The 25,310-nt window shown below is 43.0% G+C and overlaps 1 protein-coding gene across 1 annotated transcript in view; it reads right to left on the reverse strand.

Moving 5' to 3' along the window:
* GRIN2A (glutamate ionotropic receptor NMDA type subunit 2A) overlaps positions 1 to 25,310 on the reverse strand; it is a 488,385-nt gene that overhangs the window by 43,714 nt on the left and 419,361 nt on the right. Inside the window, exon 10 of the mRNA XM_049904373.1 lies at positions 775 to 962. Coding sequence (XP_049760330.1) covers positions 775 to 962 — 188 coding nt within the window. The remainder of the gene's footprint in view (positions 1 to 774; positions 963 to 25,310) is intronic.

Below are 25,310 nucleotides of genomic sequence, written 5' to 3' on the forward strand. Positions count from 1 at the left end.
CCTTCCTCTGTAGGAAACAACAGGAGCTGTCATGTTAGTATAACATGACTCCACCTGTTAGTAGGTACAGAATCCAGACTCTAATGGGTCTAGCAAGGAGAACTTGGCCCAAAATGTATCAGGCATTTAAACTTTAGAATTTAGAGAAGAGAGATCAGGACTTAGTGTAGCCTAGTTATATAATTACATTGCTCTAGAACAGGGTTTCTCAATCCAGCAATATTGACATTTTGGACTGGATAATTCTTTATTGGAGGGTTAGAGAGATGTCCTGTGCATTGGAGGATGTTTATAAGGCTCTCTGACCTCTATCCACTAGATTCCAGTAGCAAACAAAACACTGCCCTCCAAGTCTTGACAATCAAAAATGTCTCTAGACACTGCCAAATGTCCCCTGGGGGGTCAAAATTACCCTCCTCCTCAACTGAGAACTACTGCTCTGGAGAGAAGAGCTATTCTAGAGAGTTCTTGCTTTAAAGGCCCAGGACTGCCCTGTTTTTCTCTAAGCCTATTTGTTCAGCTCTTTCTTAAATTCCATGTGAGTTACTCCTATATTCTTAGAATAATTTTCTTTTTAAAATTTAAGTTATCTAGATTTGGTTCCCATTATAAGTAACCTAAGGAAAAATGGCATCATGTAATAGGCATGCAATCAATAAGTACTATCAGTGTGCAAACCCATCACACAAAGACCCATTGGAAAGCCAATTAGAAAACAGAGCGAGTGTGAAGGTCTCAGGTCCCAAAGAAAGTAGGGGTCACCCAGGGTCTTACCATCACCCACAAACTGGAGCAGGGCCAGGTCAATCTGTCTCTTCCAAGGGGAACCTTTCTGCAGGGCAATTCCATAACCAGTGGTGGCAAAGATGTACCCACTCCCGATGGTCACCAGCTTGCAGCCTTCATCCCTCCCAGCCTTGTAATTCAAGACGGCTGCATCGTAGATGAAAGCGTCCAGCTTCCTGAAATGACAAGAAACCAGGGAGTCATGGAGGTGGCTGGGTACCATCTTGGGGCCCGGCTCCTGAGGTCTGATCCGGCATCACACACTTGCTTCCTCACTGAAGATAATGACTCATGGCTGCTCCATCTCCTCGTCATAAAAGGATCTATTTTTAATAGGGAGATAAAAGCTAGAACCTTTGCTTCCCAGCTTACAAGAGGCAGCTAAATAAAGACACAAAGCATCCATATACCCAAGCGAGTAAACAGTCGACTTGGCTGGTTTGCTAAGTGTTTCTCCCTAACACTCAGAACAGTGGAGAACGGCGGCCTATTTAGAGAGGGTTGCATCAGTACAAAACAGACCATTAAGAGACAGGAGACTTTAGTGATAGCGTGGGGGAGAGGGAAAGGAACTAAAGGGGAATGACATATTTTCCTCCCAGATGCAATACATTCACTGTTTGTTTATATTACAGAACGTATTACATAATAACATTTTTAAAAAAATTGTTGTGTTTTAGGTAAAAGCTTACAGTACACATGAGATTCTCATTCAAAAATTTATACACAAATTGTTTTCAGACATTGGTTGCAATCCTCGCAATGTGCCAGCACTCTCTTCCTTTCCCTTTCCCTGTCCATTCCTCCAGTTTTCCTGTTCCTTCCTGCCTTTTTGTCTTTGCCTTTGGACAGGTATTGCCCATTTGGTTTTGTATACTTGGTTGAACTAAGACACATGTTCCTCACGTGTGTTATTATTTGTTTTATACATAATACTTTTTAAAAAGCAAACAATACAGAATGTATTAAGAATACAATAAAAACTAAAATATAATTCCATAATCAGGAGGCTACCTCTGTTAACATATTGGTAAACAGCCTTCTAAACTTGTTAGGCACACACATGTAACTTTTAAAAAGGGCCGGCAGACTTTTTCTATAAAGACAAGATAATAAATAGTTTAGGCTCTGTGGGCCATAAGGTCTCTGTTGTGACTATTCGACTCTGCTGCTGAAGCTCAAAAGCAGCCATAGATAATAGGTAAGTGAATGACCTTGGTTTTGTTCCAGTAGAAGATGATATACAAAAAAAGACTGGACTGTGAGCCATAGTTTGCTAACCCTTGTTTTAACCCAAGAAGTATGATTATACCACATTAACTATTTCACAAATTGCTTTTTTTCTCATTTCACAAAGAGTGAACATGTTTCCATGTCAATAAACGTAGCTGTCATGGATTGAACTGTGTCCCTCCAGAATATGTGCCAACTTGGCTAGCCCATGATTCCCAGTATTGTGTGGTGGTTGTCCTCCATTTTGTGATCCCATTATCCTCCATTTTGTGATGTAAATCTTAGCCTCTATACTTGTGGTTATGGTCCCATTTGGGAGTGATCTGTCCGTTATGTTAATGAGGCAGGGTTTAGGTCATGTTAATGAGGATTAGGGTGGGACGCAACACCCTTACTCAGGTCACAGCCCTGATCCAATGTAAGGGGAGTTTCCCTGGGGTGTGGTCTGCATCACCTTTTATCTTACAAGAGATATAAGGGGACAGAAGTGAGCAGAGAGAGGGACCTCATCACCACCAAGAAAGAGGAGTTGGGAGCAGATTATGTGCTTTGGGCCCGGGTTCCTATGCTGAGAACCTCCTAGACCCAGGGGAAAACTGAGACAAAGACCTTACTCCAGAGCCAAGAGAGAGAGAGGGAAAGCCTTCCCATAGAGTAGGCACTCTGAATTCAAACTTCTAGCCTCCTAAGCCGTGAAAGAATAAATGTGTTAAACCATTCACTTGTGGCATTTCTGTTATAGCAGCACTAGATAACTAAGACAGTATCATTTTTCTTTCTTTTTAATATATTTATTTTTATTGAGGTATAACCTATACTAAGGAGCCCTGGTGGAGCAATGGTTAAGCACTCAGCTGCTAACCTAAAGGTAGGTGGTTCAAACCCACCCAGAAGCTCTGCAGCAGAAAAGATCTGGCAATCTATTCTTGTAAATATTATTGTTGTTGTTGTTAGGTGCCATTGAGTTGGTTCCGACTCACAGTGACACTATCGACCACAGAATGAAACACTGCTTGGTCCTGCGTCATGCTCATAATTGTTATGCTTGAGCCCATTGTTGCTGCCACTGTGTCATTCTACCTCATTGAGGATCTTCTTCTTTTCTGCTGACCCTGTACTTTACCAAGTATGATGTCTTTCTCCAGGGACTGATCCTTCCTGACAACACGTCCAAGGTATGTAAGACGCAGTCTCACCATCCTTGCTTCTAAGACTTCTGAGACAGATTTGTTTGTCCTTTTGATAGTCCATGGTATATTCAATATTCATTGCCAATATCACAATTCGAAAGAGTCAATTCTTCTTTGGTCTTCTTTATTCACTGACAGCTTTCACATGCATATGATTCGACTGAAAATACCATGGCTTGCGGCAGGCGCACCATAGTCTTCAAGGTGATATCTTCGCTTTTCAACACTTTAAAGAGGTCTTTTGTAAAGACTGTGGCCTAGAAGACCCTGTGGGGCAGTTCTACTCTGCCATATGGGGTCACTATGAGTTACTTGATCCTAAGGGCTGCTGTTGCTGGGAGCTGCTGAGCCGATTCCAACTCACGGCAACTTCATGTGACAGAGCAGAACTGCCTTCATAGGGTTTTCTAGGCTGTAATCTTTATGGCAGCAGATCACCAGGTCTTTTGTCCCGCCAACTGACTGGTGGGTTTGAACCACTAACCTTTAGGTTAGTACCCGAGTGCTTAACCCCTGCATGACCAGGGCTCCTTAATCTTGAGGGTAGAAAAGAGCTCGATTAATTTCTGCATATGTATACATCCTTGAAATCGCCATGCAGGTCAAGATGCAGTACATGATCATCACCACAGAAGTCCTTTTTGCCCCCTCCCAGTCAGCACCCTGCAAAAGGCAGGCGTTAATAATCTCCATGGCACTTTGGTACCTAACTCATGAACTAGACCCCTATGAATGGGCATTCGCATTGTTTCCACGTTCAACATTACTCTTTAAAAGGCTGACATGATGATCCTTGAACAAGGGGATGGATGCCTCAACTCTAAAATAGGTGTCATTGCTGTTGTTGGGCGCCATTGAGTTGATTCCGACTTGTAGAGATTTCATGTGACAGAGTAGAACTGCCACATAGGGTTTTCTAGGCTGTAATCTTTTCAGATACAGATCACCCGGCCTTTCTCCCACGGAGCTGCTGGGTGCCTTCAAACCACCAACTTTTTGGTTAGCAACCACGTATTGAACTGTTACACCACCAGCTCCTTCCTAAAGCAGGCAGGAAAACTAAATCGGAGATTACTCAACTTCCTGAGACTTTCACATCTTCACTGCTTTTCTTTCTTTAACAAGAAAGCAGAAAAGAGTGAAGCAAAGACAAATAAAAGTAGCAAAGAGAGGATGTAAAACCTGCAGCCTTCTAGAGACAGCTGCTGAAGGACTCCCTGTGGGGAAAAAAAGACTATTTCGAAGGTTTACAGCCACAATTTCCATTTTAATTCTTTGTTTCTGTAATGGCTAGAGATGGGGTGAAATTACAGGGGTTGTCTCACCAACCGGAAGACTCCGAAGCTTTTATCCTATGGCCACAGGATTAGAGGCTCAGTTTTAAGCTCTGGGAGTATTAAAAGGGATCAGATCACCCAAGCAGAGAGGAAAAAAACTGGGCATTGTTGATGGTGATAGCAGGGCAGGACTGACAAACCAAGAAGAAATAGTTTTTCTGGATGGCCAGCAATCCTGTTGCTGTTCTTAGGTGCTGTGGAGTTGGTTCTGACTCATAGTGACCCCTCGTACAACAGAACAAAACACCGCCTGGTATCACACTATCTCCACAGTCACTGCCATGTTTGAGCCCAATGTTACAGCCACTGCACCAATCCATCTTGTTGAGGTTTGTCCTCTTTTTTGCTGACTCTCCACCTTATCAAGCATGATGTCCTTCATCAAGGACTGGTCCCTTCCGGTAACGTGTTCAAAGTACATGAGATGAAGTCTCACCATACTCGCTTCCAAGGAGCACTCTGGCTGTACTTCTTACAAGACAGACTTGTTCATTCTTCTGGCAGTCCATAAAAAACAAAAAACAGAAAACCAAACCCACTGCCACTGAGTCGATTCCGACTCATAGAGATCCCAGCAGTCCATGGTATATTAAATATTCTTCACCAACACCATAATTCAAGGGAATCAATTCTTCTTCGGTCTCCCTTATTCATTGTGCAGCTTTTACATGCATATGAGGTGACTGAAAATACCATGGCTTGGGTCAGGCGCACTTTAGCCCTCAAAGTGACATCTTTGCTTTTGAACACTTTAAAGAGATCTTTTGCAGCAGATTTTCCAATGCAATGCAGTGTTTGATTTCTTGATTGCTGCCTCCATGGGTGTTGACTGTGGATCCAAGTAAAATGAAACCCTTGACAACTTCAATATTTTTCCTGTTTATCATGATGTTGCTTACTGGTCCAGTTGTGAGGGGTTTTGTTTTCTTTATGTTGAGTTGTAATCCATCCTGAAGGCTGTAGTCTTTGATCTTCATCAGTAAGTACTTCAAGTCCTCTTCGCTTTCAGGAAGCAAGGTTGTATCATCTGCATATTACAGGTTGTTAACGAGTCTTCTTCCAATCCTGATCTGCACTCTTCTTCATATAGTCCACCTTCTCAGATTATTTGCTCAGCATACAGATTAAATAAGTATGGTAAAATGATACAGCCCTGATGCACACCTTTCCTGACTTTAAACCACACAGTATCCCCTGGTTCTGTTTGAACAACTGCCCCTTGATCTGCGTACAGGTTCCACATGAGTATAATTAAGTGTTTTGGAATTACCATTCTTCACAATGTTATCCCTAAGTTGCATGGTCAGTAAAACACAGGTAAACATCTTTCTGGTATTGTCTGCTTTCAGCCAAGATCCATCTGACATCAGCAATGATATCCCTTGTTCCAAAGTCCTCTTCTGAGTCTGGCTTTTGAATTTCTGACAGTTCCCTGTCAATGTACTGCTGCAACTGATTTTGAATTATTTTCAGCAAAATTTTACTTATGTGTGATATTAATGATATTGTTTAATAATTTCCACATTCTGTTGGAACACTTTTCTTTCTAATGGGCACGTATATGGATCTCTTCCAATCGGTTGGTCAGGTAACTGTCTTCCAAATTTCTTGACGTAGACGAGTTAGTGCTTCCAGCATCACATCTGCCTGTTGAAACACCTCAATTGGTATTCTGTCAATTCCTGGAACCTTGTATTTCACCAGCTTGAACTTCTTCCTTCAGTACCATCAGTTCTTGGTCATATGCTACCTCCTGACATTGCTTAATGTTGACCAATTCTTCTTGGTACAGTGATTCTGTGTATTCCCTTCTTCTTTTGATGCTTCCTGTGTCGTTCAATATTTTGCCCATAAACTCCTTCAATATTGCAACTTGAGGCTTGAAATTTTTCTTCAGTTCTTTCAGCTTGAGAAATGCCAAGCATGTTCTTCCGTTTTGGTTTTCTACGTCGAGGTCTTTGCGCATTTTATTATAATACTTTACTTTGTCTTCTTGAGCCATCCTTTGAAATCTTCTGTTCAGCAATTTTACTTCATCATTTCTTCCGTTTGTTTTAGCTACTCTATGTTCAACAGAGTCTCTTCTGACATCTATTTTGGTCTTTTCTGTCTTTTTAATGACTTTTGTTTTCTTCATGTATGATGTTCTTGATGCAATCCCACAAGTTGTCTGGTCTTCGGTCATCAGATTTCAACATGTCATATCTATTCTTGAGATGGTCTCAATTTAGGTAGGATATACTCAAGGTCATACTTTGGCTCTGTGGACTTGTTTTATTTTCTTCAGCTTCAACTTGAACTTGTGTATGAGCAATTTGATGGTCTGTTCCACAGTTGGCCCTTCACCTTGTTCTGACTGATGATTTTGAGCTTTTCCACCATCTCTTTCCACAGATGTAGTTGATTTGATTCCTGTATATTCTATCTGGCAAGGTCCACACATAAAGTCGCTGTCATGGATTGAATCACGTCCCCCCAAAAATGTGTGTATCCACTTGGTTAGGCCATGATTCCCAGTATTCCGTGCTTGTCCTCCATTTTGTGATTGTAATTTTATGTTAGAGAGGCTAGGGTGGGATTGTAACACCCTTACCAGGTCACAGCCCTGATCCAATGTAAAGGGAGTTTCCCTGGGGTGTGGTCTGTATTACCTTTTATCTCTCAAGAGATAAAAGAAAAGGGAAGCAAGCAGAGAGTTGGGGACCTCATACCACCAAGAAAGAAGCACCGGGAGCAAAGCATGTCCTTTGGCCTCGGGGTCTCCATTTATGTCACTGAAAGAAGGTATTTGCAATGAACAAGTCATTGGTCTTACAAAATTCTATCATGCAATCTTCAGAATGTTTTCTATCACCAAGGCCATATTTTCCAAATATTGATCTTTCTTCTTTGTTTCCAACGTTCGTATTCCAATCACCAGTAATTACCAATGCATTTTGATTGCATGTTTGATCAATTTCAAAATTTGGTAAAAATCTTCAATTTCCTCACCTTTGGCATTAGTGGTTGGTGTGTAAATTTGAATAATAATGGTATTAACCGGTCTTCCTTGTAGGCATTTGGATATTATCCTATCACCGGATAGATCCTGAAATGTTCTTTTTGACAATGAATGTCATGCCATTCCTCTTCAATCTGTCATTCCCGGCATAGTTGACCATATGATTGATTGATTCAAAATGGCCAATACCAGTCCATTTCAGCTCACTAGTGCCTAGGATATCAATCTCTATATGTTCCATTACATTTTTGATGACTTCCAATTCTTCTAGATTCATATTCATACATTCCATGTTCCACTAATTAATGGATGTTTGCAGCTGTTTCTTCTCATTTTGAGTCTTGCCACGTCAGCAAATAAAGGTTCTGAAAACTTTACTCCATCCATGTTATTAAGGTCGACTCTACTTTGAGGAGGCAGCTCTTCCCCAGTTGTATTTAGAGTGGTTTCCAACCTGCGGGGAGGCTCATCTTCCAGCACTGTATCAAACAATGTCCCACTGCTATGCATAAGGTTTTCACTGGCCAGTTTTTTTTAGCAGTAGATCACCAGGTCATTCTTCCTAGTCTGTCTCAGTCTGGAAGCTCTGCTGAGAACTGTCCTCCTGGGTGACCCTGCTGATATTTGAAATACTGGTGGCATAGCTTCCAGCACCACAGCAACACCTAAGCCACCACATAGGACTAACTGACAGACAGGTGGTGGGCTCTCTATCAACACTGTCTAATATGGCTTCACTCCGTCAGTTGCACTAACCACATTTTAAGTGCTCAACAGTCATACTGTCTGTTGGACTAGCTACAATCTATATACTACCTACATTGTCCAATATGGCTGTTGAGCACTTGAAACGTGGTTAGTGTAACTGAGGAGGTGAACTTTTAATTTTTTAAAAATTTCATTAACTTAAATTGAAGTGCAAATAGTCACCCGTGGCTGGTAGCTACCACAGTGGATAGCACTGCTCAGGCATTCGGTGGGGAACAAGTGGTGGGCTGAGGGAGCAGGGCTCTGGGTTCCCCTCCTTACTCTGACCCTACAAGGTCTACCTTTCATCTGTTTTCAATTTGAAAAAATGTTTTAGTTGATAGAAAGAAAAAAAAATTGCTTAGAGCGATGGGAAATTTGGCAATGATTATGGGCGGTGGTTGCCAAACATGATTAACGTAATTGATATCACTCAGTTGTATAGCCGAAAATGTTGAATTGGCAAATGTTGTGTTATGTATCTATTTTTACAATAATAACAACAACAAAAAACCCATTGATGTAGTGGGAAGGAGGATTTGTAGTCAGGGACTTTGGACAAGGAACCTATATTTCTGAGTCAGTCTCCTGCCAGTAAAAGGAAGATGACAAAATGTACGCTTAGAGGGCTGTCAAGACTAAAACAACATTATATAACTTAAATGCCTGTGCAGTGTCTGGCACATAGTAAATGCTCAAAACACATAAACACGTTCAACCTAATTCAGATTTTATGGCAAAGGGGCACACAGAGAGACCGAATACATGCCACATGCCAGATCCAGTCTGGAATACTTTCCAAGCATTTGCTCATTTCATTGACTCCTTCCAACAACACAGTGATGGACAGACTACTGCCATGCCCACTGAGGCACAGAAAGGCAAAGTGGCTTAACATGATCACCCAGCTTGTAAGTGTGAGAGGCAGCATTTGGTTCCAGGCAGCTCAATACCAAAGCCCACAGAGGTAACCATTCTGATTAAGCGCGGTATCCTTAATCCTTGTGGAATAAATGGAGGCAGCTCTGTCTATTATCTCAGAAGTACAGATTTGGGGGTTATGGCTATAAATCAAGTCAAATGTTTAGGAAGAAGAGGCAAGGATGAGACCAGGGGAATCTGAAATTAAAGAGAAGGATGGGGGGGGGGAGTTGTACAGGTCATCTAAGGAGCCCTGGTGGTGCAGTGGATAAGTGCTCGGCTGTTAACTGGAAGACTGGCGTTTCAAACCCATAAGCTGCTCCATGGGAGAAAGATGCGGCAGTCTGCTCCCATAAAGATTACAGCCTTGGAAACCCTATGCGGGAAGTTCTACTCTGTCCTATAGGGTCGCTAGGAGTCAGAACCGACTCAACAGCAATGAGTTCAATGGGTCAGGTCACCTGTTTCTTTCCCAACAGACTCATAGCTGTGTAAGGGTCTGGAGTTACTCCCTAAAATGACTTCAGACATTAACTACCCAGAGTTGGCCAAACTTCACAGGTTAAGGGCACAGTCCTCCACAAGACTGCCCCCACCTCAGACACAAGCCACAAACTTGGGGGTCCGAAGCCACCTGCACTTGTAACTATCTGGCTACAAACTCAGGGTTTCCACTACTCCCTCAAGTTCCATAAAGTCACAAGAATAATCCACAGAACTCAGTTAAGCACAATATTTACAGTTTTATCATATTATTATAGCAACAGGATATGAATCAGAACCAGCCAGAGGGAGAGACACATAGGGTGAGGTCTGAGAGGGTCTCAAATGTGAAGCTTCTGTTGTTCTCTCCCCATGGAGTCAAGACATGTCACCCTCCCAGTACATCAGTATGTGAGGATACATAGAGCCTTGCCAATCAGAAGCTCACCTGAGATTTGGTGTTCAGAGTTTTCACTGGGGTTGTAGTACTTAGGAAGGATGATTGCACCATTGGCCATGTCACTGAACTCAAGCTCCAGCCCCTGTCCCCTCCCCAAAGGTCAGGCCGACTGCATGTGCCTCAAAGCCCCAACCCACTAATCATATTGTTGGTCTTTCTGGTGTAGCCAACCCTATCCTGAGTCACCCACCTCCTGAGCATAATCTATCAGGTGTGGATTGAGGGGCCACCAGGAATAGCAAAGACACTCCAATCCCTTGGGAAATTCTAAGGGTTTAGAGATTACTTCCAAAGAATCGGGGACAAAAGGTGGCCAAATTTTTCATTACGTACCTCCAAAGAAAACTTCTCTTGCCCCCAGCACATCCTACCTCTCTCCTTCAGGAGGTATTTAGGCATAAATGGCCATAGCTTCTTGTGGGAGGTAGAAGGTAAGAAAGAGTTTGGACCGAAGGCACTTGAGGCATCCCATCAGCAATTGCTAGAGAGAGGGTGATATACAAGGCTGCACTTGGTAACTGGCAGCACTGGGTTTAAAACAACATGTAGAATAAAGGCTGAACCATGAAAAAGTCCCACAAACTATAAACAAGAGGGCTCACAGGTAAGGAAGCCCAGTGATGTTTCTTGCCTTGGCTTTGTCTTCTCCTGCTTTCCAAGGGATCCAGCTCTGTCCTGGTCTTCCCAGCTCCAGCAAAGGGCACTGATATGAACTGAATTATATCCACCACCCCCACCCCCAAAATATATGCTGTAAATCTTAACACCTATACCTGTAGAGGGAGCCCTGGTGGCGCAGTGGTTAAGAGCTCAGCTGCTAACCAAAAAGTCGGCAGTTTGAATCCACCAGCCACTCCATGGAAACCTTATGAGGCAGTTCTACTCTGTCCTGTAGGGTCGCTACGAATCAGAATCAACTCAACGGCAATGGGTTTGGTTTGGTTTGCCTGTGGATGCAATCCCACTTGGGAAAAGGGTTTCTTTGTTACGTATGTAAGGTCATATCAGTTTAGGGTGTGTCCTCGACCTAATGACTTTCCAGATATAAAAGGGCAGATTAGACACAGAGAAGCAAGCACAGATGAGGAAAATATAAATGCCACTTGGAGATCTCTAAGGAATGCTGAAAGAACACTAAAGAAGCTAAGACAAGGATTTTCCCTCAGACGGACAGAGAGAGCCTTCCCGTAGAGCTGGTGCCCTGAATTCAGACTTCTAATCTCCTAAACGGTGAGAAAATACATTTCTGTTTGTTAAAGCCACCCACTTGTGGTATTTCTGTTATAGCAGCACTGGGTAATGGAGACAGTCACAGACTTGGTGTCACTGCCTAAGTGCTTCTTCCACTGGGTAGGTGGGCAGGGAGAGGCTCAAAGATCAGGGGCTGAGCACCGTGAGATGTTGCCTGACTGGGGACAAAGTCCCTACTTGAAACAAGGAGGTTGACATCACTTCTCTGTCTCCATTCCCTACAGAAGGGTGATGTCTCTCCTCTGAGCGTTTGTGACAGATGGTGCAACACTTTGATTTCCCAAAGCGAAGACAGGGGCAGAACTGGAGCCCAAACTACCTTGCTGGCTGCATGACATGCCCACTACCTGCCAGGCACCCCGTAGTCTGTGTGGGTGCTGTCACCCTCTCCCTGCCACAGCAGTCCCCAAGAAAGCAAGTGACTAGAATGACAGTAATTCAGAATGAGAAGGGAGAGGAAGACCTCACCCCTGCCAAGCAGTGAAGTAGGGGGAATACCGCATGCACCTCATGCTACTTGAACCTAGAAGCTTCCTGCCAGAGCTCTGACAGCTTCGAAGAGCTGCTACAGCTTTCTGAGTGTGTAGATGAGACTCTGCCACTTCAGAGGGTCTCTCTTGTGCCCGCATGGAGACAGTGACCGTCCACATCCAGCCAAAGTCTGCTAGTCAGCAAATCTGATCCCCCTGTACCCCAGAGTCAGGGGGCGGGGACTTGTCCAGCTGCCTGACACTTCCTAATCAGAAGTTTTATAGCTCATCATCTTCTTATGCATGTTTTCAGAGGCTCTCTGGGGGTCTCGGCACATTTAAAGGCTAATTATATAGTTAAAGTTAATTATTCATTCATTAACATTCAAGAAGCCTTTAACAAGACACTGACTTGTTCTGGTGAATTAATGAAACCAGCGAGAGAGGCTATCTGTGAGTGTGCGTGTTTTCGAGGTCTAGTCTAAAGTGTTACTGCAAATTAAACAGCCCTTTGATGATAACTGAATGTATTTTTTAGTTCACATCAAAGCCTTGCTAGGCAGAGAAACCCATCAGCAATTCAGGCCAGCCAGCATGTTTGGGCAAATGTGGAGTAGGGCTCATGACCCAGGTCCCCCTCTGCTAGCTCCACATATGAGGCCTGATCATGGGGCCTCTCTGACCTTCAGTTTCCTCTTCTGTAAGATGAGGAGAAGAGTACCCATCTCACAAAACTGGCTGCTGGATGGATCAAAACAGAAGCAAGGGTGTATTGTAAACTTCAGTATGCAGGGCAAATTCAGGGAATTGTGGCTGCGATGATGTTGTTGTACAAAGAAACAATAGTGGAGGTGGTGATGAGGCGTGTGCACAGGACTGCTGGTGGGGAAGAGCATTCGTGGCCATAGAGGTGGGACCATGCACAGAGACTGTATCTACCACCAGCATAGTTGTTTCGGAGAGCTCCATTGAGTCGGCCCCCAACTCGTGGCGTTCTGTACGACAGAACAAAGTGCTTGCCAGTCCTGTGGCATCCTAAAGATCAGTTATGGATCAAACCATTGTGATCCATAGGGTTTTCATGGGTTGATTTGTGGAAGTAGATCACCAGGCCCTTCTTCCTAGTCTGTCTGAGTCTAGAAGTTCTGCTGGGTTTAGGAAAGTGGCCCAATAGGGAAACGTTGATTCCAAAGGAGTCTCACATGTACCCAGGAAGTTACTTGGCCCAGCTATTTGAGCCCCGAGAACGTTTCAAGTCTGAATATGAATACAATATGAATAGCAGCCCTGGTGGCATAGTGGTGAAAGCACTCAGCTGCTAACTGAAAGGTCGGTGGTTCAAACTCACCATGCCCACCATGGGGGAAAGATGTGACAGGCTGCTTCTGTAAAGATTACTGCCTTGGAAACTCTATAGGGCAGTTCTACTCTGTCCTATAGGGTCTCTATGAGCCAGAATCGACTCGATGGCAATGGGTTTTTAGGATGAAAAAAAAAAGGATGAATACAAACTTTTAAATAAGAATTATACAGACATTGATGAATTTTCCCTGAGGGTGTATTTTCAGAGAAAACTCCATTAAGCCAATTTCTAGGTCTATGTCTTGTATAAACCCAACCAAACCAAACCCACTGCAGTTGAGTTGATTCCAACTCATAGTGACCCTATAGCACAGAGTAGAACTGCCATCGCCTCACAGCATTTCCAATAATCACCTGGAGGATTCGAACTGCCGACCTTTTGGTTAGCAGCCAAATGTTTAACCACTACGCCACCAGGGCCCCATGTCTTGCATAACCCACCAAACCAAACCCATTGCTGTCAAGTCGATTCCGACTCATAGCAACCCCACAGGACAGAGTATAACTGCCCCATAGAGTTTCTAAGGAGCAGGTGGTGGATTCGAACTGCAGACCTTTTGGTTAGCAGCTATAGCTCTTAACCACTATGCCACCAGGGTTACCATGTCTTGTACACCATGGTTAAATTGTTTCTAATTGTTTTAAAAACTATTTTCACTGGGATCAATTCTTTGGTCTTTAAATTTGTAAAGATTTAATTCATCAGTCAGTTTTTGGACCACAGTAAATTTTACTAATTTATAGCTTTTGCTATTTTGGGTTTTCTTTTCTAGTCATTATTTCCACCAAGGCCAATTCTCCTGGTAAAAACTGTGCAGTGACCCAAATTTTACCAAGAAGATTTGAGCCGTCTATAGATTTTTAGTCAATAACACATTCACCGTGCGTGCTTTTAGCTGTTGTCAGTTTAGTTTGTGCTGATTTGTTCTGCCAGTTATATTCACTGTGAGTTGGGTAAATAAGACTGATGGTTCATATTTATTATTGAACTGTGAAAATTCCGAGCAATTTTCTTAAGACAGAGACAGAGAGGCAAAGAAGGAGGAAAAGGAAGGAGAGAGGGACATAAGAAGGGAGAGAGAGATGGAAGCAGATACCTAGTAAAACAGGAAGAGAGTGAGAGCCAAAGAGAGAAAGAAGGACAGCAAGAGTGAAGGAAAGAGACAGAAGGAAAGAGAGATGGAGATATAGCAAGAGGCTAAGAAAGACAAAAGAGAGAGTAGAGAGAGACAGAGACAGAGAGGGACAAAAAGTGAGAGCAAAGGCTTACAGGAAGAGAGAGAAACCCAGAGAGCAGAAAGAGGCAGACAGAGAGAGAAAAGGAAAGAGAGAACAAGGCCAAGCGCAGGCAATGGGGCACACAAGCTTTGTCTATTTCCTGCTAAGCTCAAAAACAACACAAAACAAAACATCAGCCATTCCCGTGCAGTCAGCTCTGACTTACGGCAACCCCATGTGTGTCAGAGTAGAGCTGTGCTCCACAGGGTTCGCAGCAGCTCATTTGCCAGAAGTAGATTGCCAGGCCTTTCTTCTGAGGTGCCTTGGGGAAGACTCGAACCTCCATTTTGGTCAGTGGCTGGGCATGTTAACTGTTTGTACCACCCAGGGACTCCTAGTCCTGCTACCTTGTAAGAAATCAAGAGTCATTCCCAGAATCATTCACTTCTCAGACAAGCAAACAGCACATCCTGGCAGAAGGAGATGAAGCTCTGGGTTCAAATGCTGACTCTGCCACTCACCAAAGGTAAACTTTGAACGAGTTGCTTCATCTTCCTGAGCTTCAGTCTCCTCCTCTGTGAAATGAAGAGAACCCCTGCCTGGCAGCGTTGAATCAGGATTAACGAGACCCTGTATCTGAAGTTTTGAGCCCCACGATCAATAAGAAGAGGTGGTCCCTAAGGATATGGAATCTTTCAGTGAGTGCCCCTTTCCTAATTCTCTCCAGGAGGAATTTCTTCACCACAGGCTTTTTGTGGCTTAGTTCCCAATATCAGGAACACATGTATTTTTCCTGTGAGTTCATTTCTATTCCCCATATCAATGCAAAGAGAAATAGCCCCCACCTTTAAGCATTATTAAAGCTTTCAAAGCAAAAGGAGATATTTCAAAGTTCAACTGCCATCACCAGTGGCCGCTGAGTCGATTCTGACTCACGACCACCCACCCATGTGTGTCAGAGTAGAACTGGGCTCCGTGATGTTTTCAATGGCTGATTTTTGGGAAGCAGATCACCAAGACTTCCTTCTGAGGTATCTCTGGGTGAACTCGAATCTCTAACCTTTGGGTTAGCAGCCGAGCATGTTAACCATTTGCACCACCCAGGGACTCCTTTAAAGCATGAACAAAACTGTTGCCGGGTTTTACGTAACAGTGGGCAGGCAGAAAGAGCCTAATTGTCCCGTGTTGCAGGAACGGATGTGTTTATTATTTTATTCACGTTGTGACTCAGAGTATGGGCTCTGCAACAAAACTCATCCCACATAAGCTGCTAAACCTCTCCACACCTGTCTCCTCAATTGTAAATGGCAATCATGATACCCACTGTCTCATAGTGTTATTAAAAAAAACCCAGACCAAACCTGCTTCCATCAAGTTAATCTTGACTCACAGCGACACTATAGGACAGAGCAGAACTGCCCCACAGGGTTTCCAAGGCTGTAATCTTTATGGAAGCAGACTGCCACATCTTTTTCCAGTAGAGCAGCTGGTGGGAATGGCTGACCTTTTGACTGGCAGCTGAGCACTTTAACAACTGCACCACCAGGGCTCCCTTCCTAGGGTTGTTATGAGGTTTACGGAAGATAACAGAAGCAAAATGTTCAGAACACTACTTGGCACATAGGTAAGCTCCCAATAAATACTATTGCTTAGTTAGAAATTGCTGGCTTAGTTTCCAGACCAATCCAAAAAGCTCGCACAAAATGCAGTAAGGTAAGGTTCAAACATGGATAAAGCCATGGAGTTCAGTGAATTCAGAGGTGGAAGGCTAGCTAAGGCCTTAGGGAAAGTCACTAAACAGATAATCAAACCATAAGCTCACTGCAACGGCTGAAGGAGGGTCACAGATTCAGCTCCAAATTACACAGCAGCCCAAGGAAAAAGGAAGCTACGGGCAGTCACAAGAATTGAGTCTTCTGCAAGATAAAAGCACACCTCAGATTGCTGAAAAACAACACTGTTCATGGCACAGAAGTCAGGGAGAGAATGCAGGATAGCACTCAATAAACTGATATGGTAACAGTCTCAGCAAAGCTTTTTTTTTTAGTAATAATTTTTGTAGTGTTCCTCCATGCCAGTCAAGTGTTAATACATGAAAACACAGAGCAGAAAAAGGTTAAATTAATTAAAACGCCAGGCAGGCATTAAACATGAAAACTGCCTAACAAAACTGTAGAAATTTAACTAAGAAAAGCAAAACACAGATTTGAGCATTCACAGAATAAAGCTGTGTAAAATGTATAAAAATGGACAAAGGAGGAGCCCTGGTTGCACAGTGGTTAAGTTCTCAGCTGCTAACCGAAAGGTCAACGGTTCAAACCCACCAGCCACTCCGTGGGAGAAAGCTGTGGCAGTTTGCTTCAATAAAGATTTACAGCCTTGGAAACTCTATGTGGCAGTTCTACTCTGTCCTTTACTATTATCATTATTTTTTATTGTGTTTTAGGCGAATGTTTACAGCTAATTTCTCATTCAAAAATTTACACGCATATTGCTTTATGACATTGGTTGCAATCCCCACAATGTACCAGCACGCTCCCGCTTTCCACCCTGGGTTCCCTGTGTCCATTCATCCAGCTCCTGTCTCTTCCTGCCTTCTCGTTCTGCTTTAGCACAGGAGCTGCCCATTTGATCTTGTATATTCGATTGAACTAAGAAGCATGTTCCTCACGTGTGTTATTTTTTGTTTTATAGGCTGGTCTAATTTTTGTCTGAAAATTGGGCTTCAGGAATGGTTTCAGTTCTGGGTTAGCACAGCATCAGGGGGTCATAGTTTTGGGACTTTCTCCAGTCTCTGTCAGACCAGTAAATCTGGTCTTTTTGCGTGAATTTGAATTCTGTTCTACATTTTTCTCCTGCGCTGTCCAAGACTCTGTTGTGATCCCTGTCAGGACAGTCGTTGGTGGTAGCCAGGCACCATCTGGCTCTTCTGGTCTCAGGCTGGTGGAGAATCTGGTTCACGTAGTGCTTTAGTCCTCGGGGCTAATATTTTCTCTGTGTCTTTGGTTTTCTTCATTCTCCTTTACTCTGGGTGGAATGGGACCAATAGATGTATCTTAGATGACTGCACACAGGCTTTTAAGGCCCCAGACGCTACTCACCAAAGCGGATGTAGAACATTTTCTTTATAAACTATGTTATGCCAATTAACCTAGATGTTCCCCAAGACTATGGTCCCCATCTACTCTGTCCTTTAGGTCGCCATGAATCAGAATCAACTCAACGGCAACAGGTTTTGTTTTTAAGTGAACAAACACATGAAGGAAGAAATGAATTATGTTTGTAAGAAACTTTTTTTTTCTGATTAATATCAGTAGTACATTGGTTGCAGAAAAATTCGTTAAATATAAAAAGGTATAAAGAAGAACATAATGCCAATGACTTAGCAATATCCCTGACAACTTTATGGTATATTTCCTTTTAGCCTTCTCTCCGTCTCTCTTTTCCTCTTGCTCTCTCTCCCTGTCTGGGTTTACAAAATTAGGATGGCACTTTATTCAACTTTTCTCCCTATCTTTTGCTACTGTCAATACTCCTTTTAATGGGTAGGCTTAAAAATCCTTTAACATTGTTTTAAAAGTCATAACAAGAAAAACTGCAGCTACAAAAATAAAGATGTCTGTGCTTTCTTGGGAACCCTGGTGGTGTAGTGGTTAAGTGCTACAGCTGCTACCCAAGAGGTCGGCAGTTCGAATCCACCAGGTGCTCCTTGGAAACTCTATGGGACAGTTCTACTCCATCCTGTAGGGTTGCTATGAGTCGGAAACGACTTGACAGCAGTGGGTTTGGTTGGTTTTGGTTTGTGCTTTCTTGAGTTGTTATTAAGGAAAAAAATCCTAACGCTACGATGTAGTAGCAATTATTTTTAAGCGTTATTTGCAGTATGGGGGTGGATCTCAGAAAACAGGTCATTGTTGATCTCATTTCCTCTGAGGGTGACAGCATCCCGTTTAGAGGAACAGTTTGCTGACCCCGACGTCTAAGCCTGCTTTCAAACTCAGCAGCTGAAAACGAACCACTAGAGTTTGATTCTGCTTAAAATGTAAGAAAGCAAATAAAACCTGCTCAGATGGCATCCTTGAAGGTACTTGCTCTGCAGAGTAATCAAACTTTAATGAAGAAAGATCTTTACACCTTCCTGGTCCACCTTTGCCTTGGTATTCCAATATCCCTGGACCAGTTTCTTTTGTGGACTGAAATGAGGATGCTGCAATCTTATCAACTCTCAGGCCATAAACTACTAATAACGAATAATAAATATTATGTGTGTGTGTATATATATACATAAAACCAAACCCATTGCCATCAAGTCAATTCCAATGCATAGCGACTGAGCAGAACTACCCCATAGGGTTTCCAAGGAGTGGCTGCTGGATTCGAACTGCCGACCTTTTGGATAGCAGCTGAACTCTTAACCCCGGCACCACCTGGGCTCTAAAATACTGCACTTTGTACACACACACACAGTCGTTGTTAGCTACTGTCAAGTTGACCTTGACTCATGGCGACCCCATGCACAACGGAATGAAACATGGCCCAGTCCTGCACCATCTCCATGGTGGATTGTGGACTGGACCATTGTGATCCACAGGGTTTTCACTGGCTGATTTTCAGAAGTAGATTCCCAGGCCTTTCTTCCTAAGTCCATCTTAGTCTGGAAGCTCTGCTGAAATCTGTTCAGCATCATAGCAATACGAAAGCCACCAATGACATGTGGTAGGTGCGTGTGAGGTGCCTTGGCCAGGAATCGAACTCGGGTCTCCTGCATGGAATGTGAGAGTTCTACCACTGAACCACCTTGCCCTCCTGAATTAGTAGGATGGCGAATGGCTAATAAATATGGGGATTTGTGAATCCCACAGGCTTTGAGAATCTGGGTTCGATGGTCACCTTTTCTATGAAGACTTTTCTGATACTTGCAAGTGAGTGTGACCATCTCCTTCTTTTAATTCTTACAGACACATCATTAAGGGCAACTTCAACCTTGCAGACAAGTGCTTACTGGTCAAAAGACAGTCCTCCCCTCCAATTCTTTCCAATATTCCATATAAAATGGAAGCCAGAAAGAAGCCTGTCAGTTCCCCAATATTACTGGGTTGGGAATGAGATTACATAGGGGACCCAGGGCCTGAGGGCTAAAGATTGATGCTTTTAAAGGAAACTGGAACTTTATCAGAATTTTATATTCACATAATTGTACATGAGAATCAATTAAATAAAAAACACAAACTATCCCATTGTGTTTTGCAATATTAGACTCTTTGGAGTCCTCGGACGCTGGTTGTTGAATTTAAATCTGGCATAAATGCTATGCAATGAGTTTTGCCCACTTGCCAAAACTGCCTGGAGAGCATCAGCTTCTGATGACTGAGCATTTGTGAACCTAAGTCCCCCTCCACTCATTCCAGCTTCGGTTCCCACTTCTAGAGCAGAGGTCTGAAAATGTGGTCATTGCAATCACCTGGGGAGCTTGTTAGACCATGTGGAGACCGGGGCTTTGAACCAGTTAGTTCTAGCTGGAACCCTACTGAGAGCTGCATTTCTAACAAGCTCTCAGGTGATGCCAATGCTGCTGGTTAGGGACCAGTTCTGAGAACCACTACCAGAGCAGTGGATCTCAGAATTTATTATACATAAGCGTCACCTGGGGAATCTTGTTAAAATGTAGATTCTGATTCAGTATATCTGGGGTGGAAATGCAAATTCTCAACAGGTGTTCAAACAGGAATGAACTGGTTTGAAGCCCTGGTGGAGACCCAGGCCTCATCTTCTAGGCGCAGAAATCCACATTCTTATTAGCAGCCCTACTGCTAGCACATTCTTAGTAGCAGGTGGCCTTCCAGGCTAGGCTTTGAGAATCATTGGTCCAGAATCCTGGGCTCATTAATCACTCCTCCACTTGGGTCCAGGAGAGCCCTGCATATCACAACAGAAAAGCCCTATCTCTGTCCCTGTTTGCACATCAAATCTTATTTTCTCATTCACTGACCTGATGATTTTTGGGAGGCTTTATCTTCATTTGAATCCCTACCTGGTGCAAACCATTAACTCCCTCAGCTGCTAACCAAAAGGTTGGAGGTTTGAATCCACCCAGAGGTACCTCAGAAGAAAGGCCTAGCGATCTACTTCTGAAAAGTCAGCCATTGAAAACCCTATGGAGCACAGCCCTACTCTGGTACACATGGGGTTGTCACGAGTTGGAGTCTACTTGACCGCAACTGGTAATTGGTATTATCTTCATTTACAATAGATTTCAATGAACAATAGAGCTTTACAACTTAGTTTCAAGTTTCTTCCTGCCCATGCTCTTCTTTAAGCATTTACGGATTCAGAAATAGGCATTTGATTGGTTAAGTGCTATGGCTGCTAACCAAGAGGTCGGCAGTTCAAATCCGCCAGGCACTCCTCGGAAACTCTATGGAGCAGTTCTGCTCTGTCCTATAGGGTCGCTATGAGTTGGAATTGACTCGATGGCAGTGGGTTTTTTGTTGGTTTATTCTTTACACATTGTCTTGCAGTAGAAGACTCAACAAAATGTGTTTATGGAGCTCCTTTAGAAGTTCTCGAAGTTCAGCACGCATCAGAATTAACCTGGGTTGGGGGAGGAATGTTTGTTAAAATGCAGATTCACACATTCCCGCTACTAGCAAGAAGGTCCTGTGTTGGGCTCAGGAACCTACATTTTGGCAAGTAACTGTGTGATTTAGTTGGTTCATTGGTCAGGTTTGGAGACACCTGGTTTTGGAGGATTATTCTAACCCTTTCTGCAAAACTAAGAATCGTTAATATTGTGGTTTGTCAGGAGTTTGTATTTTGGAAGGTACTAAATAAATGTAATACAAATAATAGAATTCCAGAGCTACTTTAGAGATCAAAGAATCCAGCCCTTTCCTTTTTTGAATGGGGAAACTGAAGCTCAGAGGGGCAACATGATTTTTCCAAGGTAGAGCCTTGTCCTAAGGATAGAGCCTGGACTTTGACTCGGCCAGGACTCTCACTCAGCCATAATCCAAGGCCATGCCAAGATGCACCCTCTTGTGTTTAAGGCCCTCCAAGGATACATCATTCATATAGAAGCCTCACTATTTCACTGCCCCTGGTGTGTCTGGCTTTGCTAAGCTGCAGATATCCCTGAGGCAATGAGAGCTGCCTGAGAGTTATGGGTAGAGGGGCTGCCCCAGCCGCTGAGCTCCAGGCTGTTGGCATTTTAAGTCAAGGCCTCCTGAAGTTTAACAACTCAGGAGCAGGTGGTGCACCCGCCTCTACATTCCAAAGGGATGGAGCCATGTAAACATGCTGTATATGGTGAAAGAGGGGAACGACTGTTTTTAAAGCTGGGTGGTGGGTGCATGAGGGGTTGACATTATTATTATTATTATTCTTTAAACAGTACCCGTTGTTGTCAAGTCGATTTTGACTCATGGTGATATCATGTGACAGAGTAGAACTGCTCCATAGGGTTTTCTTAGCTGTAATCTTTATGAAAGCAGATCGCCAGGCCTTCTTCCATGGGTTCCCCATTTCCGCTGGTCCAGCAGCCTTCCTGTCCCTTTTTGCTTTTTGTCCTCGCCTTCTGGGCTGGTGTACCCACTTAGGGTCTTATACGTAGTTGAACTATGTGTGTTATTGTTTGTTTTATAGGCCTGTCTAATCTTGGCTGAGCAAACCCTGGTGGCGTAGTGGTTAAGTGCTACACCTACTAACCAAAAGGTTGGTGGTTCGAATCCACCAGGCGCTCCTTGGAAACTCTATGGGGCAGTTCTACTCTGTCCTATAGGGTCGCTATGAGTCAGAATCAACTCTATGGCAGTGGGTTTAATCTTTGGCTACCTTGAGGAAATCTTTAAACCTTGAACTGAAACTATTCCCTGAAGTCATCTTTGAACCAAATAATAATAATAATAAAAATAGCTTAGCCTAATTGGAAAAGAATGTCTGCATTAAGCATTATATGCTTTTAAAGGATAATCTACATGTGATCAAGTTGACAACAACAACTCAAAGGACAGATGAGAAGCTTAGGGGAGCAGTGAGTTTGTGTTAAAGATGGTGAAATAGTTTGGAAAATGTTGTCGAGAAAGGTGGCCCAACTTGAAGAAGGTAACCAATGTCATTGAATTGTACACATAGAAATTGTTGAAGTGGTATATGTTTTGTTGTGTATATTTTGGCCAATAATAATAATAATAAATATCTGCATGAAAAAAAAAGCAGAGAGATCAAAAGACAAACAAGAAACTGGGAAAAACATTTGTAATCATACTACAAATAAAGGGTTTATTACCATATATGTAAATTGATAAGAAAAAGATCAACAACCCAACAGAAAAATTAATGCAAGTTTTCAAAAGAGGAATTGCAGATGATTTCTTAATTACATGTGAAAATATGGTCAGAATTCATTGATAATAAGACAAGGGCAAATTAAAATATACTTCAGCATATTTTTTACCTATTATCTTAGCAAAACTTCAGAAGACTGATTACACACTACGGTGGCAAGGGCTCTGGGGAAAATGTTGTTGTTGTGCGCCTTTGAGTTGATTCCAACTCATAGCAACCCCATGTAACAAACAAAACTGCCTGCCCCATGGGGCTTTCTAGGCTGTGATCTTTATGGAGCAGATCCTTAGATCTTTCCTCTGGTGGAGCCGCTGGTGGCTTCGAACCTTTTGGATACCAGCCAAGTGTTCAACCATTATGCCACCAGGGCTCCCTTTTGGGGAAATGGGCACTGTCATGGATTGAATTATGTCCCTCCAAAAACGTGTGTATCAATTTGCTGGGCCATGATTCCCGGTATTGTGCGATTTTCCTATATGTTGTAAATCCTGCCTTTACGATGTTAATGAGGGCGGATGGACAGCAGTTGTGTTAGTGAGGCAGGACTCAATCTACAAGATTGGATTGCATCTTTAGGCAATCTCTTGAAATACAAAAGAAGCCAGCAGAGAGACAGGGGGACCTCATATCATCAAGAAAACAGTGCCAGGAGCAGAGTGCGTCCTTTGGACCTGGGGTCCCTGGGTGGAGAAGCTCCTAGTCTGAGGAAAGATGGATAAGAAGGCTGACAGAGAAAGTCTTCCCCTGGAGCTGACACCCTGAATTTGGATTTTTAGCCTACTTTACTCAACGGCACTGGGTTACTGTGAAGAAATATATTTCTCTTTGTTAAAGCCATCCACTTGTGGTATTTCTGTTACAGCAGCACTAGATGACTTAGACAGGTACTCTCATACATTGATGGGATAAGTGGGAATATCCTTTGCAGAGAAATTTGCCAGTATCTGTCAAAATTGCAATTGTGTATAGTTTTTGACACAGTATTGCAATAAATTTATTCTACACTGAATGTGGCATGCATACAAGGATATTCATTATATACTGTTTACAATATCAAAAGATTGGAAACAACCTAAATACCCATCATTAGGGGACTGGCTAAATACATCTGCGTACATCCACACAATGAAAGACTATAAATCTGTAAAAAATAACACTGTGGCTCTTTATGTATTGACAAATACATAAAGGAGATACCAAAAACCAACCAAACCAAGCCTGTTCCTGTTGAGTCAATTCTAACTCATAGCGACCCTATAGGACAGAGTAGAACTACCCCATAGGGTTTCCAAGAGCACCTGGTGGATTTGAACTGCCAACCCTGTGGTTAGCAGCCATAGCACTTAACCACTATGCCACCAGGGTCTCCAAAGGATATACAGGACCTAGGAAATGTAGTTGCTATGGGGGGTGCTAGGCAGATGAGGAACAGGGTAGAAGGGAGACTCTGCTGTTTACCTTTTCATACATTTCCTGATTTTTGAATCATGTAAATGTGTTATCTATTTGAAAATTAATTTAATTACTGTAATTTTAATAATTAACCAAGGAGGCTGCTAAACATGCAGGTGTCTTCCTCCAAACCAAATCAAACCAGTTGCTGTCTGGTCGACTCATGGTGACCCCACGTGTGTCAGAGTAGAATTGCGCTCCACTGGCTTTTCAATGGCTGATTTTTGGGAAGTAGATTGCAAGGCTTTCTTCCAAAGCACCTGTGTGTGAGCTCCAACCTCTAACCTTTTGCTTAGCAGCTGATTGCTTAGCCATTTGTGCCAACCAGGCCAATATTTACCCTACTGAAATTAAATCTCCAGGGAGGAGCACCACTAACCCTCATCACTAAGGGAATGTGGAGTTCTTTCTTAAAACTAAGGACTCATACCCCTTCAGTTTTGAGTCTAAGGTAACAGCACAAAGCATCACTCACATGGGGGACTGAGCATAGAGAACACCCAACATCTGTCCAAGCCTGCTAATATGGATGTTGTAATTATTATGGGGGTTTCAGAAAATAATTCACGGCCAGGGTGGTTTCTATTTCCACACTCCTTTTTGTTTGTGTTATAAAAAAAAAGTTTGAAAAAGAAGGACAACAACCCACTTTGTGCTCTGGGTGACAGATGAGTGAAGAGGAGGTCAGCCAGGCTGCAGGTGAGGTTCTGACACTCACTTACTTAAATTTCTAACCATTGCCATCCACGCTTGTGCTCATGGCCTGTCCAAGGCAATGGTACGTGTTGACTAAGAGGCTACAGTGAGAAAAAACAATAACAACAATGACAAAAAACCATACCCATCGCTGAGCTACAAAGCCATCAAAATGGGTCTGATCTGGTCTCTACTAAAATTGAACACATACACATTAAAAAAAACAAACCCATGTCCTTCTCCAGGGACTGGTCCTTCCTGATAACATGTCCAAAGTAAGTGAGATGAACTCTTGCCATCCTTGCTTTCAAGGGACGTTCCTGCTGTACTTCTTCCAAGACACATTTGTTTGCTCTTCTG

The sequence above is a fragment of the Elephas maximus genome, chromosome 12, assembly GCF_024166365.1.
Source record: "Elephas maximus indicus isolate mEleMax1 chromosome 12, mEleMax1 primary haplotype, whole genome shotgun sequence".
Taxonomy (NCBI): domain Eukaryota; kingdom Metazoa; phylum Chordata; class Mammalia; order Proboscidea; family Elephantidae; genus Elephas; species Elephas maximus.